This window comes from Hyperolius riggenbachi, chromosome 5 (assembly GCF_040937935.1).
Source record: "Hyperolius riggenbachi isolate aHypRig1 chromosome 5, aHypRig1.pri, whole genome shotgun sequence".
Taxonomy (NCBI): Eukaryota; Metazoa; Chordata; class Amphibia; order Anura; family Hyperoliidae; genus Hyperolius; species Hyperolius riggenbachi.
Window position 1 is genome coordinate 271378427 of NC_090650.1, and position 11175 is coordinate 271389601.

The window sequence follows — 11175 nt, forward strand, 5'->3', positions numbered from 1 at the left end:
CCAAATAAAGATTTTTTTGCATTGTATTGAGAGGATAGGAGTTGTGATTGAATATTATATTAGTCTTGTTACTGGGCTTCTTTCCTTGTATGCACAAATGGTTAAAGCGGACTTCCAGAGCGCCTTGACCCGCGAAGCGGTCCCGAAGAACCCGCAATACTCGACTTCCGGCACCTGAGACCACTACCCACACACACACACACTTATAACATGTCACATATGTATAACATGTCTATTTTTTCTCTGTTCTACATTGTTACTTTTCTCTGCCTAGTCCCATTGGGACAGAAAGCAATGGTTTGCATATTTGTTCTTGCTAAAAATGTTCAATACAAAAAAAAAAAAACAAAAAAAAAAAAACACTTTGAAACTAAATCCTTTTTAGGGAATATCTTTATAAAAGAATAAAAGCCTTGCCGAGAATCCCCTATAAAGAGATGGACTAGTCCTAAACCTGTCGATTCTGTCAGATTTCTACTACCTACTGTAAGTGACAGCAACATAGGAGAAAAGTAATTTATGGCTCATTTTACTCTGGAAGACACGTACTTAACCCATTCAGGTTCCGTCGTTTTCACGTGATAAATGTTCACCTCCCATTCATTAGCCTATAACTTTATCACTACTTATCACAATGCACTGATCTATATCTTGTTTTTTCCGCCACCAATTAGGCTTTCTTTGGGGGTACATTTTGCTAAGAGCCACTTTACTGTAAATGCATTTTAACAGGAAGAATAAGAAAAAAATTGAAAAATTCATTATTTCTCAGTTTTCAGCCATTATAGTTTTAAAATACATGCCTCCATAATTAAAACTCGCGTATTGTATTTGCCCATATGTTCCGGTTATTACACCGTTAAAATTATGTCCCTATCACAATGTATGGCGACAATATTTTATTTGGAAATAAAGGTGCATTTTTTCCCATTTTGCATCTATCACTATTTACAAGTTTAAAATAAAAAAAAAATATAGAAATATTTCATCTTTACATTGATATTTAAAAAGTTTAGACCCTTAGGTAAAAATTTACATGTTTTTTGTTTTTTATTGTAATGTTTTTTTTTTTATAGTAAACATTTTATTTGGGTACTTTTGGGAGGGTGGGAGGTAAACAATAGATTTATAATGTAAATGTGTGTTAATTTTTTTTTTTTTTCAGGTGTAGTATTACTTTTTGGCCACAAGATGGCGGCCATGAGTTTGTTTACATGACGTCACTCTAAGCGTAGCACGCGCTTAGTGTGACGCATCGGAAAGGAGACAGCCAGAAAAAGCACAGCTTCCGAGAGAAGCTGTCGCTTTTTCAGCGGGGGAGAGGAATCAGTGATCGGGCTCCATAGCCCGATACATTGATTCCTTGGCTACCGAATCCACGGCCGGGAGTGCGCGTGCACGCGCCCAATCGGCCGCGGGAGCATGCGGTAGCGTGCATGGTTCCTGGACGTAGAAACTACGTCCAGGAACCAAAATAGGTTAATAGTATATGTTTACATATATTTCAAACGTTACCATTTTCACGACAGAGGTCCTTTAAGACCTATTTTATTGTATTCTGCCCCAGCAGAACACATCCGAATTTAGCTGGATACTACAGGGTCTAGAGCAGAGCAGCATAATGGTGAGAGTGCCTTGAAAGGTATCATTCCCAATCAGTACACCAACAAACGTACCTCTCCAGCTCTAGCACATTCTCTTGCGCCTTTATGAAGAGCAGCCCAGGAATCTTCAAACCTGCAAATAAAATATGTGAAAGTATGTAACAAATACGGTACATCTAGTTTCTAAAGTTGCAGAGCTCTAATCTGCCACGTATTAGCTTGCTTTGTCAACATTTATGAGAAGTTATCTGAAGCAATACAGAGTGTACTTCCATGCCAACTTCATTAGTGGTTATATTTCGCAAGCAAGGAGAATTACATGTCTACTACAGGTCACTTTTAAAATGACTAAAATACATTGTACTTGAAAATGGAAACGTAAAAGTGGGAAAAAACAAATACATAAACTTACTGGCTCCGGTCAAGCACTTTGCACTGTCCCTTCCCACCGGAGTTACTCACTGAAGGTGCCCTTTATAATGCGATTATATATCATCTTGATTGTGCAATCTTATCATTTCTATGTAATATAAGGGGCTACTTAAAAGTATCCACTCCAAGTACATTTACTCAGTATGCCCTTCTACTACATACATTTGGAAAGATGGTACTCAAGTTGTTGCACTAGATGACACCAAGCCAGTGCCAGATGCCTCTGGCACTGGTTTTAACCGGCATGGTTCAGAATCTGGAGGAATTTTGAGCTGCAATGCAGTTGTCATCCAGGGCTGTGGAGTCGGTACAAAAATCATCTGACTCCATTAAACCATCAACTCAGACTCCTTAGTCTAATTTTTTTTTTTTAACACCCCCCCCCCCCCCCCTTACAACCTATATTAATCATCACTAATAAAACTAACCTCCCTCTGCCCCTACTCTAATCCTCCTTATGGTCTCCATTAACCAATACTCACCTTTTGCCCTTTTGGCTTTAGCCCCCTGCCCAATCATCCCTTGTCATATTCTTCTCAGAAGTCTTCTGCACATCTTAGGAATAGGCATTAGCGGTCGGAAACCCCATTCACACATCTGAAGCAAGCTAACAAACTACCCTCTTCACTACAAAATGAAGGCCTCACATACCCTCAATCGATCCCAGGATTGCAATTACCAGTGCAGGTGTGCCAGTGACATCACACAATTGGAAGATGAAGAAATTACCTATTGGAGGTCCTCAAGAACGGCAACTGACAAAAACTGCAGTAGTGGTACATGAGAGGATAGTGGGTTTGTCATCTGGGATTACTCTGATCTATGCCATTTGCCTTCTTTAAGGGAGAACTGAACTGAGAGTGATATGGAAGCTGCCATATTTATTTCCTTTTACACAATGCACATTCTACGGCTGCCCTGCTGCTCCTCTGCCTCTTAATACTTTTAGCCATAGACCCTGAACAAGCATGCAGCAGATCAGGTGTTTCTAACATTGTCAGATCTGACAAGATTAGTCACATGCTCGTTTCTGGTGCCAGACGGTTTAGAAGGAAATAAATATGGCAGCCTCCATATTCTTCTCACTTTAGTTGTCTTTTAAGTTCAACTACATCCAAAACCTAATGTAAATTAATAGAATTCTTTGTGGCCAGAACAGAAGAATTACAACGGTCCCTGCCCAGTGTATAAAAAAGGCATTTCAATGGAACCTGAAGTGAGAGGAATACAGAGGTTGTTATGTTCATTCCCTTAAACAATGTAAATTAGCTGATTTATATGCTGATGCTTTGCCTCTAATATAAGTTACTAGCCCATAATAATCATACAGATCTGATGCTTTGACTCGGATCTGTTTTTTGGGCTGTAGAAGAAAACCCCTTGCAAATGCAGGGAGAACATACAAACTCCATGCAGATAGTGTCCTAGACAAAATTTGAACTTAGGAACCTAGCACTGCAAAGTCACACTGCTAGCTACTATACAGGTATTTTGGGAAATTAATCCTGGCAGTTATTGCTTTTTCAACTTTGAGCGGCACATGGGCACACTATTGAACTGGCTGCAATGTGCATCCTGAGCGAACAGGACACAAGCTGTACTGAAGGTCCAGACACCTTTGGCCCATAAACTTGTCACTTTGTTCTAGGGATGGTCAATAAGATGCAAATAATTTTGAGTTAATGCATGATTACTCTACTTGTGTATGCAAATTTATGCAGCTCGAAAATGGACCAATCGAATCTTACCTCAGCAGGATTTGATTGGTTTTCAAGCTGCATAAATTTGCATACAAAAGTTACATAATGCATCAACTCAAAATTTACATCATTGATCATCCCTACTTTTCTCTTTCACATCAGCTATATTCTCACATCCTGATTAATATTAGAATTTACCTAGATCAATTCTGGGTATAGTTAGGCTTTAAGGCCCCTTTTACACTTAATCAATTGGTATGCGTTAGTATGCGGTTTTTCCATAGCAGTGTATTGGGAAGAAGATTTCAGTTAAAATGCGTTAAGTGTGAAAGGTGCCATAGGAAAACATGGGACTTTCTTTAAAAATCAGTTTTCTTTCCGTTTTAACTGAGAGCAACTGATTAAGTGTAAAAGGACCCTAAGTGCTATTTCTTTGCCTCACAATACAACACAGAGATGGGGAATGAATAACCAAGCTCTTGTTTATGGTCAGATCTGATAGACCGCAGAAAACTGAATAAAACAAACAGACAGAATAGAAATAAATGTGCCATATAAAAATATGAATTACATTCTTCTAACAATTTGTTTCTCCTAATAACATCAAGACCACAGAACAAAAATAAAAAAATGAAAATTCACAAAAACCATCATGCTGGGAACAGATTTGTGCACACCGAAAATTAGATCTATTAATAATAACTGCTTCCGTAGCTGTGTCAGCATCATACAGCTAACTGATTGTGACTGAAACAATTGCAGCACTGTGCTCTCCCACAGGTGATTATCTCTGCCTGGAGACATTCGGTTTACCTAGAAACACACTGGACTGAGGAGAAACTGCATCCAGCGCATTGTTTTTGCCAAGTAGAAAAGCAGGTTGTGGAGAGACATAAGGTTTCAGTGAAATGGGCCAATAAGTGCCAAAGAAGTCTGACAAAGAAGTGTGCAATACTGCCAAGGTCTCCTAATACAAATACATTTTTTGTTTTATGTTGCCTTACCTAACTGTCAACTGAGACTGTGAAGTTGGACATACAGACCACACCTCAACTGAGAGGTATATGGAGGCTGTCACATTCATTTCTCTTTAAGCAATGCACATTTCCTGGCTAACCTACTGATCCTCTGCCTCTAATACTTTAAGGCAGAGGTCCCCAAACTTTTTCAGTCAAGGGCCGGTTCAACATACTTCAGACTGCCGGAATTGAATCTACGTATTGCTTCCTCCCCAATCATGCCCAGAGTAGAACTCCCAGCAGCAGCCATTCAGTCATGTGGCGCCCGAAGAACATATTTGTGCACCAGGCAGGTGAAGCATACCCAGGTGACAACCTGCTGTCCAATTGGACAGCAGTGTCACTTGATGCAGAATTGGATTGGAAGCCAGCAAATCACTGCTTACTGGCTTCTACAGTATGTGGATGGGTGGTGCTAGCACTGCTATTCTATATGCGGGTGGCCAATATTTATAGAGTATGTAACAAAATGTTCAGCCTTATTTCTTCTATCCTATAAGTTCCTATACCTGTTCTAATGTGGTCTGTCTTACTGCAGCCTTTCCTAGTTGCACAGGGGCTGTATTATCTCTTATATAATCTAATCCTCTTTCCTTTGACGGCTTTGTCGGCTGAGGGAGGAATGTGCTGCTCCACTGTGATAGGCAGAAGCTATACACACCCTCGTCAAGCCCCCTGCAGGCTCTGTATGAGTCACAGACTGAGCTTCTCTCAGCCTATCACAAGCTGGTTAGCAGCCGTGTCTTGTTTGTAAACACTGCATAAAAATGGCAATTACAAGCCAGGATTGCAGCAGGGAGTGGCAGAAACAGCAAAGAGGGGCCCAGGAGAACATAATGAATAGAATGGTATGCTTTTTATTGTAAGAATTTTAGAGTACAGATTCTCTTTAAAGGTACAGTGAGCCACATCTATAAGTTATAGATTTTGTTTGGGGGCCAGTGAAAAAGCCTTGGCCGGCCGCGGGCCTTAGTTTGAGGACCACTGCTTTAAGGGATAGACCCTGAACAAGCATGTAGTTCAGGTGCTTAGACTGAAGTCTGACTGGATTAGCTGCATGCTTGTTTCAGGTGAGTGATTCAGACACTACTGTAGCCAATGATCAGCAGGACTGCCAGGTAATTGTTTTTGTTTTTTTTAAAGGAAATATGGCAATTCCCATCAATCAATAAAGTGCTATTGCACCCCTCTGCTGACTACATATACTATATGTGTTCCATCCTGTTTAGTCATTGAGGTCATATGTATTATTGTTCTGACACATTCACAATTTCTTCAATTGTTTATCATTGCACTTTTTTGCCCTCAGCACTTTGAACTATAAAGTGCTGCCCATAATTATTCATAACCCTGGCAAATTTTGACTTAAAAGTAACTTTTATTCAACCAGCAAGTAATTTTTTGATGGGAAATGACATAGGTGTCTCCCAAAAGATAATACGACAATGTACAAGAGGCGTTATTGTGGAAAAAAAAAACATCTCAGTTTTTATTTACATTTAAGCATTGTGGCAAAAAAAAAAAAAAAGTTCTTTACCATTCCAAATAGTCCAAGCTGTTCTAAAGCATCCTAATAACCATGATTAATTGGGAACAGCTACTTTAATTAAACAGGTAAAAACAACAGTTCTCTGCAGTGGGTTTGTGGACAGTCATGGCTGAAGGTGGGTACCCACATCAGATAAAAGTCTTTGGAAAATGAAAGATCACAGACAAATTGTACCCTCTTCCATGTAGTATAAGAGCCATACTCTACACAATCTATTCTATGGAGCTAAACTCCCCATCAGATAAAAATCTTTGCAAGATGCTGCACACAAAGATGCTGTACACATGCAACAGATCAGTATCTCCAAAAGATCAGTTCCTGCAAAAGGCATTGATAGTCTATGATATCTGCAGATCTCATACACACCTTGTTTAATGGACATTCATCTGCAGATCAGACAATTATCTGCCGATCTGAAGATCCATCCTGGTGGATCTGATCTGCAGATAATTGTCCGTTAAACAAGGTGTGTACGAGATCTGCAGATATATAGACTATGAATGCATTTTGCAGGAACTGATCTTTTGCAGGAATTGATCTTTTGCAGATATTGATCTGTTGCATGTGTACAGCATCTTTGTGTCCAGCATCTTGCAAAGATTTTTATCTGATGAGGAGTTCAGCTCCATAGAATAGACTGTGTAGGTGTGGCTCTCATACTACATGGAAGGGGGTAAAATTGGTCTGTGATCTTTCATTTTCCAAAGACTTTTATCTGACGTGTGTACACACCTTTAGACAAAGGAGCTCAATGAGGACCTGTGGCTGCACATGGTGGCTGCTCACAAGTCAGGAAAGGGCAACAAGGCCATTTCAAAATGTTTTCCAGTACCAGTGGCTACAGTGCAAAGTATTATTGAAAATGTTCTGCACTATGGAAAATCTCAGAGGACGTGGTCGGAAGCCAAAGGTGACACCTATGCTGGCCAGGAGGATAGTGAGAGAGGTGATAAAGAATCACCACCAAGGCCATCCTGGTGAATCTGGGCCCTTGCTGGTGGCAATGTCTCAAGGCAGACAATCCAACGGACAGTGCACACTGCTAGGTTCCACTGATGCAGAACAAGCAGGACACCAATTCTCCAGATAAGGCACACAAAAGCTCGCTTGGCCTTTGCAAATGCTCATCTGGACAAAGAAGAAGACTTCTGGTCTTCTGTAAAACAAAAATTGAATTGTTTGGTCACAATGATTTTTCCTTCATTTGGCGTAAAAAAGGGAGAAGCCTTCAATCAGTGGCCCAGCCAGAGTCCTAATTTGAATCAAATTAAGAATCTGTGGAGGGAGCTGAAGATCAGAGTGAAGGCAAAAAGACCCTCCAACCTGAAAGATCTGTAGCTCATTGCTAAAGATAAATAGGCAAAATACCTGTGGAGACATGCAAAAAGCTGGTCTGCAATTATAGGAAGCGTTGATTGCTGTAATAGCTAACAAAGGCTTTTCTATTGGTTATTGAGAAGGGTATGAATAATTTTTGACGAGACACTTTTTGTTTAAATGCAAATAAAAGCTGAGAAATGTTTTTTTTCCACCATAATTCCTCTTGTACATCGTCTTATCTTTTGGGAGACATTCCCCGTCAAAAAAAACTTGCTGGTTGAATAAAATTAACTAAGTCAAAATTTGCCAGGGGTAGGAACAAATATAGGCAGCACTGTATATACGCTGAATATCAGGCAATACACTTTGTTTATATTTACTGCATAGCAACTCTGTAGAAATCTGTGCTTCTATCCAGATTGGGTCGTTAGGGAACCACAAGGATAGATCAATCTTAGTGTTCATTATTGTTTATTGCTAACATATTAACCTTCCTGGCGGTAAGCCCGAACGTAGTTCGGGGTAAGCCGCGCAGGAGGATTTCTCAGGCCCTGCTGGGCCGATTTGCATAAGTTTTTTTTTTTGCTACACGCAGCTAGCACTTTGCTAGCTGCGTGCGCATACTGATCGCCGCCGCCCCGATTCACCGCTACCCGCCGCGCACCCCCAGACCCCTTGCGCGGCCCGGCCTATCAGCGCCAGGCAGCGCTGAGGGGTGGATCGGGTGATGTCATCCCGCCCGTCACCATGGCGACGGGGGAAGCCCTCCAGGAAATCCCGTTCTTTGAACGTGATTTCCTGATCGAAGCGGGTGGGGGGGATGCCTCGGCTGTCATGTAGCGAGCCCTGGGCTCGCTACATGATTTAAAAAAAATAAAATAAAAATAAAAAAAACTGTTGCGCTGCCCCCTGGCAGTTTTATTTTTCAATTCATTGATTTCTAATATAAAGGTTACAGTACATAATAAAGATTGTTAAGGCCCGTACACGAGTGCAGTTTTGCTGAAGTGACATGACTGGCCGCACATCCAAGCAATTGTATTACTTGTATTTTCCGAGCATCAACCAATTGAACAACTAACTCATTTGCATCCTGCGCATGTAAGCGTAACAATGGACTGCATGATATGGCCACATTCAATACAAATGACTTGTTTACAGGCAGCCAACTGCACGATATCAGCACAAGTCGTGTGAATGATGTGCCTGTTGGATCAGGCAAACCACCTGTTATCAGTCTGGGGAGGTGTGTAGTCCAGGGGAGTCCGAAGACTTCCTACGGATACAGGAAAAAACACAGAGAGATACCAGGAGCCCCTTATGGTGTCGTATATTAATGTGAAGTTCTGGATAAATACAAAGTGTTGAGGTACTCACAAAGGTGGGTCGCAAGACCAGCAACCACAGTATGAAAACAAGTGAGGAAATCCCATCCCCACTCGAGTTCATTATCTTCAAATGTATGGGGCACACTCCATAAAAAACGATTGTTTGGGTACACAAAACAATTGACAGCAACCGCCAATAGTTAGCGGGCTGTAAACAGTATCACTGGGAGGCAGAAGGTGCCCCAAAAAATAACCATGGATGTAGTAAATAATAAAATGGCTTACCTCTAAAAGGGGCAACACCAATATAAGAAATTTTAATAATCAGCTAGGCGCGCTCCAAGCTTTGCACCTTGGTTACCCAGACATTGCTTTATTTGATCTCAGGAAGCATACTGTGCTCCGCGAAATGCGTTATTTTTGTGTCCGATTATTAAAATTTCTTTCTTACATTGCCGTTGCCCCTTCCTCTTAGAAGAAAGCCATTTTATATTTACTACATCCATGGCTATTTTTTTGGGGGCACCTTCTCCCTCCCAGTGAACCTGTTATCAGTCGCTTGTCTAGTCGTTTTCCACACGTTCACACCCAACTATCGTCCAACAGACCAAATTAGGAATATAGTTGGGCAGAAAAGTTGCATGTGTGTACAAGCCTTGGGAACTCCCTACCTCCACCCATTAGGGCAGCCCCCTCCAACACCTTCAAGAAGGCCCTCAAAACTCACTTTTTCACTCTGGCCTACCACCCCTCACAATTGTTGTAAACCCACAGCTGAACTCTGGTCCCCTACCTCTCGTATCCCCTGTAATATGTTGGCGCTTTATAAATACAATAAATAATAATAACACTTTCAGTGCAGCTGTTTATATAACCTCATTTCAGGAGCTTGGTGCTAGTTTCATGGGTTGTTACACCTACAACTTTCAGTTGCGGTTAAAGATTTGCTAGCTTTTGCAAGATGTGAGAATTCTCCCAAGCAGAATTATGCTGATATCTAGGTTAGTGGTTATTTAAGGTCATCCAAAAAGTAAGACGTCTTTATGAAAAGCTCATTAAGGCAGTATGGTAATCCAGCCGCTCATATTGCCTGCTGTGGCTAAGAACACCTTTTGCATCATAAGAAGATATAGAGTTTATAATTAAATAATACAATAAATTCTCTACTGCACTCCGCTAGAAATGATCCTGCCAGTTTAAAGTCATTTGACTCCCTCCCTTCTTCTCTCAGGGGAAAGACATGGCATTGCACATTTCTCCGTCTACACCTATAGTCTTGGGCAGCTTATTACCATTTTTTACTTCTTACATAGTTACATAGTTATCGGAGTTGAAAAAAAAGACACGTCCATCAAGTTGAACCAGAAAATAAAGTGCAACACCAGCCTGCTCCCTCACATATCCCTGTTGAACCAGAGGAGGGCGAAAAACCCTTACAAGGCATGGTCCAATTAGACCCAAAAGGGGTAAAAAAAATAAAAAAATAAATAAAAGGTTCCTTCCCGACTCCAGATGGCAATCAGATAAAATACCTGGATCAACATCACTGGGCATTACCTAGTAATGATAGCTATGGATGTCTTTCATTGCAAGGAAAGCATCTAAACCACCTTTAAATGCAGTTATAGAATTTGCCATAACTACTTCCTGTGGCAACGCATTTCACATAAACACTTACTGTAAAGAACCCTTTCCTAAATAAATGGCTGAAACGTTTTTCCTCCATGTGCAGATCATATCCTCTAGTCTAGACCTTTGTGAAAGCCTAGGGACATAAAGCTTTTATATTGCCCTCTGACGTATTTATACATGTTAATTAGATCCCCTCTAAGGCGTCTTCTCTAGACTAAATAAACCCAGTTTCTGATACCAATTATATGTGGAATATAACCAAATATCCCTGTACTACTGGTCTTTTTGCTTTTATGTCAAGTGCTTTCTCCTCCTTTCTCTTCTACTTCAGACTCTTCTTGACATTTGATTTACAATGACAATTTACCAATACTTTCACTTCCTCAAAAATTGTTGCTTAAGTACCAGCAGTCTCTACCCCCTTAAGGACCAGAGATCACTGGTACAATAACAATGGAATACCGACGAATCACTGCACATATCCGCCGCAACCGCCATATGCCGGGATCCTCAGGACACCCACTCTGCCGTCTCTATGACCGTGTCTATCAATGTAAGCCTATGGGAATGCTTACATTGATACACGGCCAG

At 40.8% G+C, this 11175-nt stretch overlaps 1 protein-coding gene across 2 annotated transcripts in view; it reads right to left on the reverse strand.

Annotated features, from left to right (window-relative positions):
• Window positions 1-11175, reverse strand: part of DTNBP1 (dystrobrevin binding protein 1) — a 224233-nt gene that overhangs the window by 198331 nt on the left and 14727 nt on the right. For both annotated transcript variants that reach the window (XM_068236931.1, XM_068236930.1), the window contains exon 4: window positions 1677-1737. In XM_068236931.1, coding sequence (XP_068093032.1) covers window positions 1677-1737 — 61 coding nt within the window. The remainder of the gene's footprint in view (window positions 1-1676; window positions 1738-11175) is intronic.